At 44.5% G+C, this 15227-nt stretch overlaps 1 protein-coding gene across 1 annotated transcript in view; it reads right to left on the minus strand.

Annotated features, from left to right (window-relative positions):
• Positions 1–370: 370 nt before the first annotated feature.
• cxadr (CXADR Ig-like cell adhesion molecule) overlaps positions 371–15227 on the minus strand; it is a 99924-nt gene continuing 85067 nt past the window's right edge. The window contains exon 8 of the mRNA XM_072585753.1: positions 371–2301. Coding sequence (XP_072441854.1) covers positions 2242–2301 — 60 coding nt within the window. The 3' untranslated portion in view covers positions 371–2241. The remainder of the gene's footprint in view (positions 2302–15227) is intronic.

Genomic DNA, 15227 nt, shown 5'->3' on the forward strand with positions numbered 1-15227 from the left:
TTTTCAGGTGAAGTTCAACCTGTACATGAGTCACCCATGACAAATTTTGAATGACGGAGATCGTCACTGGTCAGTGATTGATGAAACTAGACTGAGTTTAAAACCAGGTTGGTGGACAACGGCCTGGAGACTGGGGGCCATACAATATCGGGGAGAGTGAGACCAAAGAAGTGAGTCACTTCTCTTAATCAGAAGCGCTGACCTGCTCTTCTTCCACACATTGGCTTGGGATGTTTTGCAGTTAAGCATGGCACTTCTGACTCAGAAATACTCCCTCAGTCACCCTTTTGGATGGGTCAACCTAGTTCGTAGGTTCAATCCTCAATCTTCCTCAACAGGTTAATAGCTAACCACTAATGTCACATCCAGGTAACTTTTCAGTGTTAGTTTAATCCATCACTTGGTTTATTTTTTCAAAAATGATTACAAAGGAAATAAAGCACCAGAGCATCCAAAATAGGAATACAATGTTGTGAAATTAAATACAGGAAAAGTGGCCATGTGTTTTTTCACTTCTGTTGTGATAAAGAAGCTGTAACCTACAATTTAAGTCTGTCCTTATCGTATGAAGACATTGTGCTTTCTCTGTAGAGTCGGCTAATCCACAATAAATTTCATTCCCTTGTTCAGTTTCTGATGTAAGTTGATTACATACGAAGCAGTTTGTTTAACTGGTACTCCTTCCACCAATGATGCCCAGCGATAGCATCATGTATCATCTGAAGGATTCACTAACTCACTCAGCATCCTTCAGCATTATCTTCCAAACCTGCAACTTATACCCACTGGAGGGACACGGATATATGGGAATATATGGGTTAACCTGAATGGGTTAACATTTTCTTTATAGCCTTTCAATGAGTGTGGGTGTCACTGGCAAGGCCAGTATTTGTTGGCCATTTGTAATTGTCCTTTCACTGACTTGATAGGCCACTTTGAGGGCATCACTGTGGGCGTGGAGTCACCCGTAGGGTAGGGTAAAATCACCTTGGTTCCAGAGAACCATAACGCTGCTCTCTCAGGCGAGTGATGACTAGTGGTGAGTTTAACCTGAGGATCAACAAACCTGAAATGAGGGATGACCTTGAGAGGGAGGTAGGGTTGGATATTTGTGGGTGATTGAACGGAGATATTTAAAATGGTGAAGGAATATGAAACTATGCCATTTACTTTGCATCATAAACCAGCCATCCAGTGCACTGACCCCTGACATTTTAGAGTTATACTGACTGAACTCCTTCTGTAAAGGAGGTTAGTGTACCAGATTGGCATTTGCAACAACAGGCTTATGGCACCATTACTGAAAGTAGTTCTTGAATGCAGATTTTTTTTAAAAAAATTAAACCTAAATTTATCATGGAGGTTAAATTCCACCAGCTATTACAGTGGGATTTGAAATCAAAGTATTAACCTGGGCCTCAGGATCCAAGGCAGTACCACTACACCTCCAGCATTTGTGAGCACTTACTGCTCAGAGGTTGGGATATTTGTGGGTGAGTGAACGGAGATATTTAAAATGGTGAAGGAATATGATTGGAAGAATGATCACGTTTGGTGAGTTCATCTGGGGTAAGGAGGTAGTATCTTCAAATTAGAGCAAAATCAGGATGCTCTTCACGGATAGTGGGAACCAAGAACCCTCACCACCGCCCCCTCAAGGAATTCCAAATGCTGAAGGTTTTCAGAACCTTCACAGGTCGAAACCTTTGTTGGACAATGGGATTAGAGGTTGTAAAGAAGAAACCATTAATTATGATTGAAGTGTACATTAGTCATGAGTCAGTTGATTGGCAGAGTAGACCTGAGGGGCTGAATGGCCTCCTGCTTCTTCATGTTCCGAGATGGAAATGATGGATTCAGCCAACTGGAGAAATCAAGAACTTTGTTTGCATTTTGATCAAGAACATTTTGATCTGTGACTGCCCCAAAGCTCTACAGAATGACAGTAACAAGCTGTTGAGAATATGCCTTCAGTATTGATGATAGTCACTGGAAATGTGAGCAGTTGCTGGTAGCTACATTTCATTGTTCTGGGTCACAGCTTCACAGGAAAATAACGTTTACATTTTTTTAAAAATTGCAGAAGAATCACAATCTTACATTATAATTGTACAATAGTGGTTGGCAAGTCCTTATTATCAAAGAGAAATAATTTCATCTCCCCGACCTCCTGTGAATGAGTTGAAGTATTTGAATTGTTCCACTAGAACAGAAGTGATCCTGTAGATGGGAACTGCTTCTTCACACGATGGACATGGAGTTATATCCCTGGGATTTTTCTTCTGCCCTTTGCCCATATTCCTAAAGAGAGGGAGGGAGAGCATAGGTCACATATGCAGAGTGACAAAGAGAGTAAAATCCTACCTGTTCACAGTTTGCAAGATGGAGCGTCAAGTTTTGTTTTAGTTACTCATGGGATGTGTGCATCGCTGCCTGGGCCGGCATTTATTGCCCGTCCCTAGTTGCCCTTGAGAAGAAGGGGGGGTGAGCTGCCTTCCGCGATGACTGCAGTCCACCTGCTGTGGGTTGGCCTACAATGCCAGTAAGGAGGGAATTCCGGGATTTTGACCCAGCGACAGTGAAGCAACGGCAATATATTTCCAAATCAAGATGGTGAGCGGCTCAAAGGGGAACTTGCAAGGGGATGGTGTTCCCATGTATCTGCTGCCCTTGTCCTTCTAGATGGAAGTGGTCATGGGTTTGGAAGGTGCTGTCTGAGGATCTTTGGTGAATTTCTGTGGTGTATCTTGTAGATGGTCCACACTGCTGCGACTGAGCACCAGTGGTGGAGGGAGAGGATGTGGTACCAATCAGCTATTTCACTTGCCTGGAAACGTTAACTCTGGTTTTTCTCTCTCCACAGATGCTGCCAGACCTCCAGCAATTTCAGCTTTTGTTTCAGATTTCCACCATCCACAGTTCTTTATTTTAGGGGAAGGGTTATTTGCCGTGTTCAAACTCCCATCCTCCCACCCACAAACCAGCATCCACCAAACATGCCGAATTCTTGGACAGCTGCTTAGCTGATCCACTGCACCGATATCACAGGTTTCTCTCTTTCACATGTAAAACTGAGTGTCGTGGCAGAGTCACAAGGTGTCAAGGCCAACTAATAAACAAGAGGAAGAAACTGGAACAGTCATTCTTAACAAATGTTCATTGAAGCAGCTCAGCACCACCTTCTCAAAGGCAATTAGGGACAGGCCCAGTTAGGGATGCTAATGTCACATGAGTTCAGAAAAACAAACATGACCATATCAACAAAATATATGCTTTTCTGACGATGTGTCCATTGGATCCTCCTGTGCTCGGCTAGACTAGCAGCCTCAGATGACAAAAGCATTTGGTTGACTTGTGTAATAGCTGTGGATTGTTGGTTGATATATAGAATAGGGTTTTGTCCTTGTAACTCACTGCTTCTGTGTCTGTATAAGCTATCCAATACCTTTAATAGTGATCTGCTTTCAGATGTTTTCTTCCCTATGACAGTCTCTGCTTCAACACGAATTGACCGAGTGGTTGGGTGATTCTCGACAAACAATTCTGAGTGAGTTTTCCACATGCAGATTGAGGGAGTCCTTCATACTTGAAAACATTATGCAGGTAAAGAGCAGTCACCATAGCCCTGCCCACCCAACAGAAAGAAAGAGAGTGGGTAAACTGAGGGACATCGTGCCTCAGGTAAAGGGGAGAGGTTGAGAAGGAGAGTCCTTCCTGGTAACCTCAGCCAATGCAGGAATTCAACTCACGTTCACAAACCAGAACTCTGTACGAAGCTAGAGGAGTGATTGCTGGGCCTCTTGCTGAGATATTTGTATTATCGATAGTCACAGGTGAGGTGCTGGAAGACTGAAGGTTGGCTAACATGGTGCCACTGTTTAAGAAGGGTGGTAAGGACAAGTCAGGGAACTATAGACCAGTGAGCCAGACCTCGGTGGTGAGCAATTTGTTAGAGGGAATCCTGAGGGACAGGATATACATGTATTTGGAAAGGCAAGGACTGATTAGGGATAGTCAACATGGCTTTATGTGTGGGAAATCATGTCTCACAAACTTGATTGAGTTTTTTGAGGAAGTAACAAAGAGGATTGATGAGGGCAGGGTGGTAGATGTGATCTATATGGACTTCAGTAAGGTGTTCAACAAGGTTCCCCATGGGAGACTGATTAGCAAAGTTAGATCTCATGGAATACAGGGAGAACAAGCCATTTGGACACAGAACTGGCTCAAAGGTAGAAGACAGAGGGTAGTGTTGGAGGGTTGTTTTTCAGACTGGAGGCCTGTGACCAGTGGAGTGCCACAAGGATCTGTGTTGGGTCCACTACTTTTTGTTATTTACATAAATGATTTGGATATGAGCATAAGAAGTACAGTTAGTAAATTTGCAGATGACACCAAAATTGAAGGTGTAGTGGACAGCCAAGAGGGTTACCTCAGATTACAACAGGATCTTGACCAGATGGGCCAATGGGCTGAGAAATGGCAGATGGAGTTTAATTCAGATAAATGTGAGGTGCTACATTTTGGGAAAGCAAATCTTAGCAGGACTTACACACTTAATGGTAAGGTCCTAGGGAGTGTTGCTGAACAAAGAGACCTTGGAGTGCAGGTTTATAGCTCCTTGAAAGTGAAGTCGCAGGTAGATAGGATAGTGAAGAAGGTGTTTGGTATGCTTTCCTTTATTGGTCAGATTATTGAGTACAGGAGTTGGAGTACAGGATGTTGCCAGGGTTGGAGGAGTTGAGCTATAGGGAGAGGCTGAACAGGCTGGGGCTGTTTTCTCTGGAACGTCGGAGGCTGAGGGGTGACCGTATAGAGATTTACAAAATTATGAGAGGCATGGATAGGATAAATAGACAAAGTCTTTTCCCTGGGTCAGGGAGTCCAGAACTTGAGGGCATAGGTTTAGGGTGAGAGGGGAAAGATATAAAAGAGACCTAAGGGGCAACTTTTTCGTGCAGAGGGTGGTACGTATATAGAATGAGCTGCCAGAGGATGTGGTGGAGGCTGGTACAATTGCAACATTTAAGAGGTATTTAGGTGGGTATATGAATAGGAAGGGTTTGGAGGGATATGGGCCGGGTGCTGGCAGGTGGGACTAGATTGGGTTGGGATATCTGGTTGGCATGGACAGGTTGGACCGAAGGGTCTGTTTTCATGCTGTACATCTCTATGACTCTAAATAAACCTTTTGGACTGTAACCTGGTGTGATTTTTAGGTTTGGATGTAATTATAATGTTACCTCACCAGAGGGCAGCAAAGCACAAGACACACATCAACAACCACCTGCATTTGAATAACAACTTTAACATATTGTAGACATCCCCAGGCGCTTCAAAGGAAAAGTATTGGACAGAAATGGGCATCAAGGCAAACAAGGACACAGTAAGACTGGAGATCGTGCAGTATGAGGAAGGTAATGAAATAAAGATACTGTTTGCAGAGACCAGCCAAGAGATGGGGACTGGGATGGCTGAAGATACTATACACAGTGACAGAGAAAGTAATTTAGTAACTTGTATTTATAAATAAACACAGTGAAAAGTGTATGAGTCACCATAATCTGGCACCTTTTTAAATGTAGAAATAATTAGAAGAAATATTTGAGTCAAAATTAAGACAAATTTCATTTTTGGTTCCCTTCATGACTCCTGGGTTTCTGAAGTGGCTATGGAACAATGCCACCAAAGCCAAAAGGACCATATACACAATGGCTCTACACACCCCACCCACTAAAGCCACAAGGACCGTTATCACAATGCCCACCCTCCACCCCCCCTGATGCCACAAGGACCTCTGACAGGACCCAACAGGCTGAAGCCAAAGCTGCCACATCGCTGCCAGGAGAATGGAAAGGACCCACCAAGTCACTGACTCTGTACCCATCTCTCAAGCCACTGCCAACTGCCAGGAGATTGCACCAACTCCCAAGTAGTTAGTCCCATCCCAATTCCTGAGGACTTCCTAATGGGTCCCGTTCCTACTCCCGAGCACCGAGGAACCATGCAAAGTTCCCACGGAAACAGGAAGCTGCTGGGCAGGTCGTGGCTATGAGGAACGGACCAGATCCACTGTCAAAGCAGCTCCCTCCTTATCTCTCTCGCGTTCCTGTTCAATCGGATATCGGAGGGTACTTTTGCAGTGTATTCAACCTGGTTTTCTTTTCTCTTCATTCATTCACAGGGTGAGGGCATCGCTGGTTTGGTCAGCATTTATTGCCCATCCCTAATCGCCCAGAGGGCAATTAAGAGTAAACCCCGTTGCTGTGGGTCTGGAGTCACATGCAGACCAGACCAAGTGAGGATGGCAGATTTCCTTCCCTAAACTGCCTTGGAGTTTTCCCAATAATGGAATCTCGGTCATCACTTGGGTCTTAATTCCAGATATTTATTGGATTCAAATTCCACCATCTGCTGTGGCAAGATTCGAACCCAAGTGCCCAGGATTAACTGTGCAGTGATAATACCACTAGGCCATCACTTGCCCTTGACCATCTATGTTGCCATGATCCACCAGACCAGGTTGAAGCTGCTTGCTGAGGTTGACTGGCTGATCATCTGGGCCAGGCACTGTGTTCCAGGCCAATGGAGCGATTTCTATTTATCTCTGGGAGTGTGCTGCCTCCTGGTGTACAGCTTGATGCTGCAGCGTTCGGGATAGTAAGTCCATTCCTGTTGTAGCATTCTGAAGATAAATCATCATATTCCTGCTGATGTAGAATCTGTGGGCTGTGCATGTCTTCTCCTTGACTGGGGATTAAATCAGAGTTCACGGGCTGGTCAGCTAAAACCCATGTGGCGTCACTCTTAATAAAATCATCACAGCTCTCTGAACTTTCATCAGAATGCACAGCCTGCTGAGCTCTGAACTGTTGAAGCTCTGAACTGCAGAGAGAAGGAGCGAGCAGGTGGGGGGGGGGGGGGGAAACAGGGAGAGAGGCAGAGGGTGGGGTTGAAATTAGAGAGACAGCGATAGAGGCAGAGGGTGGGGCTGAAATTAGAGAGACAGGGAGAGGTCAACCCAACTGGGTATCTGAATGCACTTGGGACCAGCAACCAAGGCAAGTCACCAAGTTGATGGGTGACTACGATTTGGTGAGTCTCTGGATTTTGGCAGCAAGTTTTGGATGAGCTGGTCTCAGTGAAGGAATTGAAGACAAGAAACTATGAAATGGCCAACATCCCAGGGAAGACAAATAAACCGCTCCCAAAGCATGACTGAAATAGTGAGGAGCTTGCTCCCAGTCATTCAAGATGATGATAGATTACCCAGGAATCACTGGGGTCAGGGAGGGTCCCAGAGGATCGGTAAATGGCCAGTGTAACACCCCTGTTTAAGAAAGGAGAGAGACTGAACACAGGAATCTATAGGCCTGCAGAAGGACTTGGACAGGCTAGGAGAGTGGGCAAAGAAATGGCAGATGGAATACAATATGGAAAATGGTGAGGTTATGCACTTTGGTAGGAAAAATGGAGGCATAGATTATTTTCTAACTGGGGAAAAGCTTCAGAAATCTAAAGCATAAGGGGACTGGGGAGTCCTAGTTCAGGATTCTGTTAAGGTTCAGTTGGCAGTCAGGAAGGCAAATACAATGTTTGCCTTCATTTCAAGACAGCTAGAATACAAGAGCAGATATGTAGTACTGAGGTTATATAAGGCTCTGGTCAGACCACATTTGAAATATTGTGAGCAGGTTTGGGCCCCATACGTGATACATATATGGTTTACAAGTGATGACGGGCTGGTCATATGAGGAGCGGTTGAAGACTCTGGGTCTGTACTAGGTGGAGTTTAGAAGGATGCCCTTAGACCTGATTGAAACTTCCAGAATACTGAGAGCCTTGGATGGAGTGGATATGGAGAAGATGTTTCCATTAGTAGGAGAGACCAGGACCCAAGGTCACAGCCTCAGAGTGAAGAGATGACCTGTTAGAACTGAGATGAGGAGGAATATCTTCAGCCAGAGGGTGGTGAATCTGTGGAACCCATTGCTGCAGAAGCCTGTGGAGGCCAAGTCATTGATTGTCTTAAGATAGATACATTCTTGACTGGTAAGAGGATCAAAGGGTTATGGGAGAAGACAGGAGAGTGGGTTGAGAAACATAGCAACCTTGATCAAATGACAGGCTCAATGGGCCGAATGGACTAATTCTGCTCCTATACCGTATGGCCTTATCTCACATCACAGTTTGAGTCCAAATGACTTTATGTGAGGCAGACCAGTGACAAAATAGGTGAGAAAATGAAGCAAATGTCCCCCTCCAGATCCCACGACCCAGTAGGATGCCCTCCCCTCACATGTCCAAAGATCTGTGGGTCAAAGGTCGAGGCATAATGTGCCCAGGGCAGGAACCCACGACCCTGAGCTGATATCATTCTCGAATCGTGAAACAATTTTTGATGACCTTGAGTGTAGAGACTGAGCCATGAATCCATCTGCTGAGCTTCATCAGTCAGAAAGGCTGCTGGATAACGCCGCACCAGGGACTTTGGTTTGGTCTTTGTTGCTGAAGTAGTCCAATTGTCACCCATTGACCGAGCCAGAGGTGAGATCAGGTGATTGCATTGAAACCCCAACAACTACAATCTGGTGTGTACTAACTGGAAGGCAACTTTCAAAGACAAATATTTTGGACAATTACGTGGAACAGGAAACATTTGGAATGTTATGAGGAAAGAACAGCTAGATGGGACTATTTGTACGTAATCTTCTTGTCTCTGAGTTGATTGTGGGACTTTCCAGGTGTGTTTCCTATATTTCAGCAAAGACTAGACTTCAAGTCACCTTTCTGACAGTGTACTGGGATGCCACAGAGTCTTTATTGCCTACTGGTCTGTGGTGATGGTGACTGGGAATAGGTTTGACAAGGGTCCTGCTTGTGCTGAGAGCCAGGGTGATATAGATGACAACTGGACAATAACACAAGAACAGAATAGACATGACAGTCAAATAGCCTGTCGATACACTCTGTATGGGCTCACAGCTGAAGAATGACAACTCAGGGAAGGTACTGGAAGACATTAGGTGTGGTGACGAATCAATCTGGCCTATTAATTCATGGCCTTGGTTAATATCCCAGAGAATAGGAATTCAAATTCAATCAAGGCATTTTGAGAGTGTCCACATGAAATTTTAACACTGAATAGGAAACTAAAAAGTAGACAACAAGATGGAAAAGGTATCACAGTATAGCTCGGCTGTTAATTGCAGAGTCCCAGGTGATGTCCTGGGGACCCAGGTCTGAATCTCACTAAGTCAAATGGTGGAATTAGAGTCCAATGAAAATCTGGAATTGATGTTGACCTTGAAACCATCGCTAATTGCTGGAAAAAGCCGTCTGGTTCACTAATGACTCTCGTGACTCCAGACCCGCAGCAATGTGATTGACTATTAACTCTCCTCGGCAATAAATACCGGCCTACCCAGCAATGCCTATATCCTGTGAATGACTAAAACAAAATTAAAAAGCTATTCAAAAGAAGGCAGAATTACTGAGGAACCTGTAGTGTTGTTCCAACGGGTTTTTCCAGATTTACAGCCTTGCAGTATTCACCTAGCAACAAAATATCGAGTAACACTTTGATCTGAAAGTCTGTACATTATCTCCTGGTGTTTATTGAAATACAGGAGCAGGATAAAGGAGATCAAATGACATTAAATGGAGGATTACTCAAATGCGTTTGGCATCATGAAAATGTTAATGACACTCTTACCCCAGAATCAAAAGTTTCAAGCATATCTTTTATAATGATAGGGTTGTTTTATAAAGCTCCCCCCCACCAACCCTCCTCCCCTCCCCCCGCCCCAGTTGGTTGGGAAATGCACATTCTCCTCGTGTCTGCGTGGATTCCCTCTGGGTGCTCCGGTTTCCTCCCAAGGCTAAATTACCTATAGTGTTAGGTGCATTAGTCAGAGGGAAATGGGTCTGGGTAGGTTACTCTTCGGAGAGTCGGTGTGGACTGGTTGGATCAAAGGGCCTGTTTCCACACTGTAGGGAATCTAACGTGATCTAAAACATTCATGAGGGTAGGAGCAGTTGAGGTGGATAACACCTACATTCCAGAGGAGTGGGATAAACACGAGGGAGAAGAGGATAGAGGATAATGTTTAGAAGCTAAGATGGATGTCAATGAGGATTAGTGGTCCATTACCAATGGAATACAGTTACAGAGGACGCTTCACAAAAAACATTGTTCGTCTCTTGTCTCCTGAAAACCCACGTTTGTAATTAATGTGATTAATGGAATACTCGAACACTAATTGTCGCTTGTCAGCCCAGGTCTGGACGTTGGGCAAAAGTGAGGACTGCAGAAGCTGGAAATCAGAGTCTAGATCAGAGTGGTGCTGGAAAAACATAGCAGGTCAGGCAGCATCCGCGGAGCAGGAAAATCAACGTTTTGGGCAGGAATACTCTAATCCAGGCCTGGATATAGTCCAGCTCTTATTTCATGTGGACAGAGACTCTGTCAGCATCTGAGGAGCCTCAAATGGTACTGAACATTAATGATTATGCAATCATTCCCAATTTCTGGTTTTACGGGGATCATGAAATCAGAAGGGTTTTATCGTGTTAATGGTCCATAGAATTTGGGCATAGGTTATTGACGAAACAGCTGAAGACCAACCCTGAGCAACTCGTCCATTGATGTTCCCAGACCGAGATAATTGACCTCCAACAACCTCAGCCATTTTATTTTATGGCAGGTCTGACTCTTAGCAGGAGAGATACTTCTTGCTAATTCTTATTGATTTATTGAGTGTTGCTAGGACTCCTTGATGTCAAACAAAGTCTCAATGCCACTGACAGTTACTCTCACTTTGCCTCTGCAGTTTAGCTCTTTTATCCATGGCTGGACCAAGAGACAAAAAAAAACTGCTGATGCTGGAATCCAAAGTAGAGAGGAAGGAGGCTGGGGGAACACAGCAAGCCAGGCAGCATCAGGAGGTGGAGAAGTCAGCACTTTGGTTGTTCCCCTTCTTCATCCTGACTGAAGCCAAACAGAGGGTCAGTGAGCTGTCTTTATATGCAAGTCGTGTTTGAAAGTGCGGTTGATGACATTCCACCACCTTTGTTGGTGTTCAAGAGTAGGCTGCTAGGATTAGAATTGGCCGGGTTGGATTTGTTCTGCTTTTTATGAACAGGAAGTACCAGGGCAATTTTCCACATTGTCAGTAGTCGCCTGTCTCATAACCATACTGAAACAGCTTCGTAAATGTTGAGGTCTGGTCTGGAGCACATCTTCAGTAATATTGCCAGAACATTGTCAGGGCCCATAGCCTTTACAGGATCCAGTGCCCTCAGCTATTTCTTCCACAGGGTTTATTTTCCTCAGTGCAGAGGAAATGGGAGGGTGATCTGATTGAAATATACAAAGTTATGAGGGACAGACAGGATAGATCATGAGAATATTTTCCCCATGGCAAATGTGCCAAAGCTGAGAGGATGGAGGTTTAACTGCTTTAGAGGAGATTGGAGAATAAATGTTTCAATCAGTGGGTGTTTGAAATATTGAACCTACTGTCTGTGAGGGTATCTGGATGCAGATACGCCCACAACACTTAAAAAGAATCTAGATGAGTAGTTAAAATGCCAGGACATAGTAGGCTATGGACCAAGTGCAGCTAAATGGTATTAGTGTCGCCTGGTGTTTGATGGTCAGCATGGATATGTTGGATCGAAGGGTCTGTTTCTAAGCTAAATAACTCTATGACTCCAAGACTGGTATCTATAATAACAGGGAGAGACCAAAATGGATCATCCCCTCAGCACCTCTGGCTGAAGATTATTGCGAATGCTTCAGCCTTATCTTTTGTACTGGTGTGCTGGGCTCTTCCACCATGGAGACTGGCAATATTTGTGGAGCCTCCTTCACCAGTGAGTTGTTTAATTGCCCACCAGATTTCACAAGTGGATGTGTTAAGAGACCAGAGCTTGGATAGAATCCCCTCGCTGTGGAAGCACATGGCTCAATCTATTGCACATTGGACAATTTATATGCCCAACAGTGGAAGCAGTGTCCTAGCTTCACCAGCATGCCATCTCATCTTTCAGTTATACTTTGTATGCCCTCCCCTCTTTCACTCTGGGGGATTTCTTGGCTGGACAGCAATGTTGGAGTGGGGGGGGGTTCGGGGGATGTGCTGGAGCAGGAGGTTGCAGATTGTGATTGAACACAATCCTGCTGCTCATGGCCAAAAGTGTCAAACAAATGTCCAGTCTCGCCCAGGTAGAACAGCAACAGCACCACACTACACAACAGCAAGTAAATCCATGTCCGGTTCAGACAATGGCCTGCTTCGGGACTGCAAAATTCTCCTGCACATTCTGTCCTCTCAATGAAGGCAGGACGTTGTCTCCACACACATTAGTCACTCCAACCATTTATGGTCATGGGTTCACATATCAGCAGCACACATTCTGGTAAGAATAAGGTCAAGTCTGTCCTTCCCTCTTGTTGGTTCTCTCACCATCCACTGCACTACCTATGTCCCCAGGGACCTGGCCAACCCAGCTGGTAACTATGCCACCAGGCCACTCTTGGTGATGGACTTCGGAAGGCTCTCATTCAGAGTATAACCTGCTCCTTTGCCATACTCAATGCCTTCCTCCAAGTTGGGTTCAACAAGGTGGGGGGGAAAGAAATGATTCATCTGCTGAAGGGGTCGGGGGTTCAGTACATGGGAGAAACTGAGGACTGCAGATGGAGATCAGAGTCAAGTGGGGTGCTGGTAAAGCACAGCAGGTCAGGCAGCATCAGAGGAGCAGGAAAATGGACATTTCGGGCAAAAGCCCTTCATCAGGAATGGGCTCTTTCCTGATGAAGGGGTCTTGCCTGAAACATCAACTCTCCTGCCCCTGGGATGCTGCCTGCCATGTGTGCTTGTCCAACACCCCACTCTTGGTTCAGTACATGGGGTCAACCAGATGTTCCCTGATGCCAAGAGATTTCATGTAGTTGAAAGTCAATGTCGAGGACCCCCAGGGCAACTCCCTCCCAGCTTGTCTCACATTGTGTTGCCACCTCTGCTGGATCTCTCCTGGCCAGGGTTGGTAGTGGTGTGGTCTGCAAAGTCCCACTCAGATACTTCAGGCTGTTTTTTGACTGAGAGATATCCCTCCTAATTTATGCACAAATCTCCAAATATTTTAGCCACGGAGTCAATGGCCTGTGCTTGCTGTTGTTGCTTTCAATGCCTAGGATAATGACTGGCGGTCAAACTGTTTTCATTCCTTTCTTTAGACTTTGCATTTTGTTATAATAATTGAGTGGCTTACTAGTCCATTTCAGAGGGCAGAGAAGGGTACTATTCAAGGGTAGTAGTGAGAAGTTGTGCGCGGAGTCCGAGAAGATAAGGGAAGCGCTAAATGAATATCTTATGTCAGTATTCACACTGTAGAAAGGCAATGTTGTCAAGGAGAATACAGAGATACAGGCTACTAGACTAGATGGGATTAAGGTTCACAAGAAAGTGTGAACAATTCTGGAAATGTGAAAATATATACATCCCTGGGCTGATTGGGATTTATCCTAGGATTCTCTGGGAAGCCAGGGAGGAGATTGCAGTGTCTTTGGCTTTGATCTTTATGCTATCATTGTCTACAGGAACACTGCCAGAAGACTAGATGATAGTAAATGTCCCCTTATTCAAGAAAGGGAGTAGAGACAACCCTGTTAATTAAAGACCTGTGAGCCTTACTTTGGTTGTGGGTAAAGTGCTGGAAAAGGTTATAAGAGATAGGATTTATAATCATCAAGTAAGGAATAAGTTGATTAGGGACAGTCAACATGGTTTTGTGAAGGGTAGGTCATGCCTCACAAACCTTATTGAGTTCTTTGAGACTGTGACCAAACAGGTGGATGAGGGTAAAGCGGTTGATGTGGTGTATATGGATTTCAGTAAGACATTTGATAAGGTTCCCCACGGTAGGCTATTGCACAAAATACGGAGCCATGGGATTGAAGGTGATTTAGTGGCTTGGATCAGAAATTGGTTAGCTGAAAGAAGACAGAGGGTGGTGGTTGATGGGAAATATTCATTCTGGAGGTCAGTTACTCATACTTATCACAAGGATCTGTTTGGGGGACACTGTTGTTTGTCATTTTTATAAATGACTTGGATGGGTCAGTAAATTTGCTGATGACATTAAGGTTGGTTAAATTGTGGATAATGCTGAAGGATGTTGCAAGTTACAGAGGGACATAGATAAACTGCAGAGCTGGGCTGAGATGTGGCGAATGGAGTTTAAAGCAGAAAAGTGTGAGGTGATTCACTTTGAAAGGAGCAACGGGAATAAAGAGTACTGAATTAATAGTAAGATTCTTGGTAGTGTATATGAGCAGAGACATCTCGGTGTCCATGTACACAGATCTCTCAAAGTTGCAACCCAGGCTGATAGAACTGTTAAGATATCATACGATGTGTTAGCTTTTATTAGCAGAGGAATCAAGTTTCGGAACCATGAGGTCATGCTGCAGCTGTACAAAACTCTGGTGCAGCCACACTTGGAGTATTGCATACAGTTCTAGTCATCGCATTATAGGAAGGATGTGGAAGCTTTGGAAAGGATTCAGAGGAGATTTACTACGATGTTGCCTAGTATGGAGGGAAAATCTTACAAGAAAAGGCTGAGGGATTTGAGGCTGTTTTCGTTAGAGAAAAAGGTTGAGAGTTGACTTAATTGAGAGATATAAGATAATCAGAGGGTTAGATCGGGTTGACAGTGGTAGTCATTTTCCTCAAATGGTGATGGCTGGCACAAGAGGGCATAGCTTTAAATTGAGGGGTGATAGATATAGGACAGATGTCAGAAATAGTTTCTTTATTCAGAGTAGTAGAGGTGCGGAACGTACTGCCTGCAACAGTAGTAGACTTGCCAACTTTAAGGGCATTTAATTGGTCATTGGATAACCATATGGATGAAAATGGAATAGGTAGGATAGATGGGCTTCAGATTGGTTCCACAGGTCAGTGCAACATTGAGGGCCATAGGGCCTGTACTGCACTGTAATGTTCTGTTCTATTAGTAGATAAAATTACTCTTTCACTCAAAAAACTTCGTAATTGACTTCTTGTCAAATATATACTGTAACTGCATTCTTGCTGGTGTAAAAAAAGGAAGTGCTAATTCATCCTTCCTTACCTGATGGTAACAATTACAATCCTGAGGAAGTGCTGCACTGTCAGAAGCGCGGCTTTTAAAATGAAATGTTATTCATTTTCATA

This window comes from Chiloscyllium punctatum, chromosome 15 (assembly GCF_047496795.1).
Source record: "Chiloscyllium punctatum isolate Juve2018m chromosome 15, sChiPun1.3, whole genome shotgun sequence".
NCBI lineage: Eukaryota > Metazoa > Chordata > Chondrichthyes > Orectolobiformes > Hemiscylliidae > Chiloscyllium > Chiloscyllium punctatum.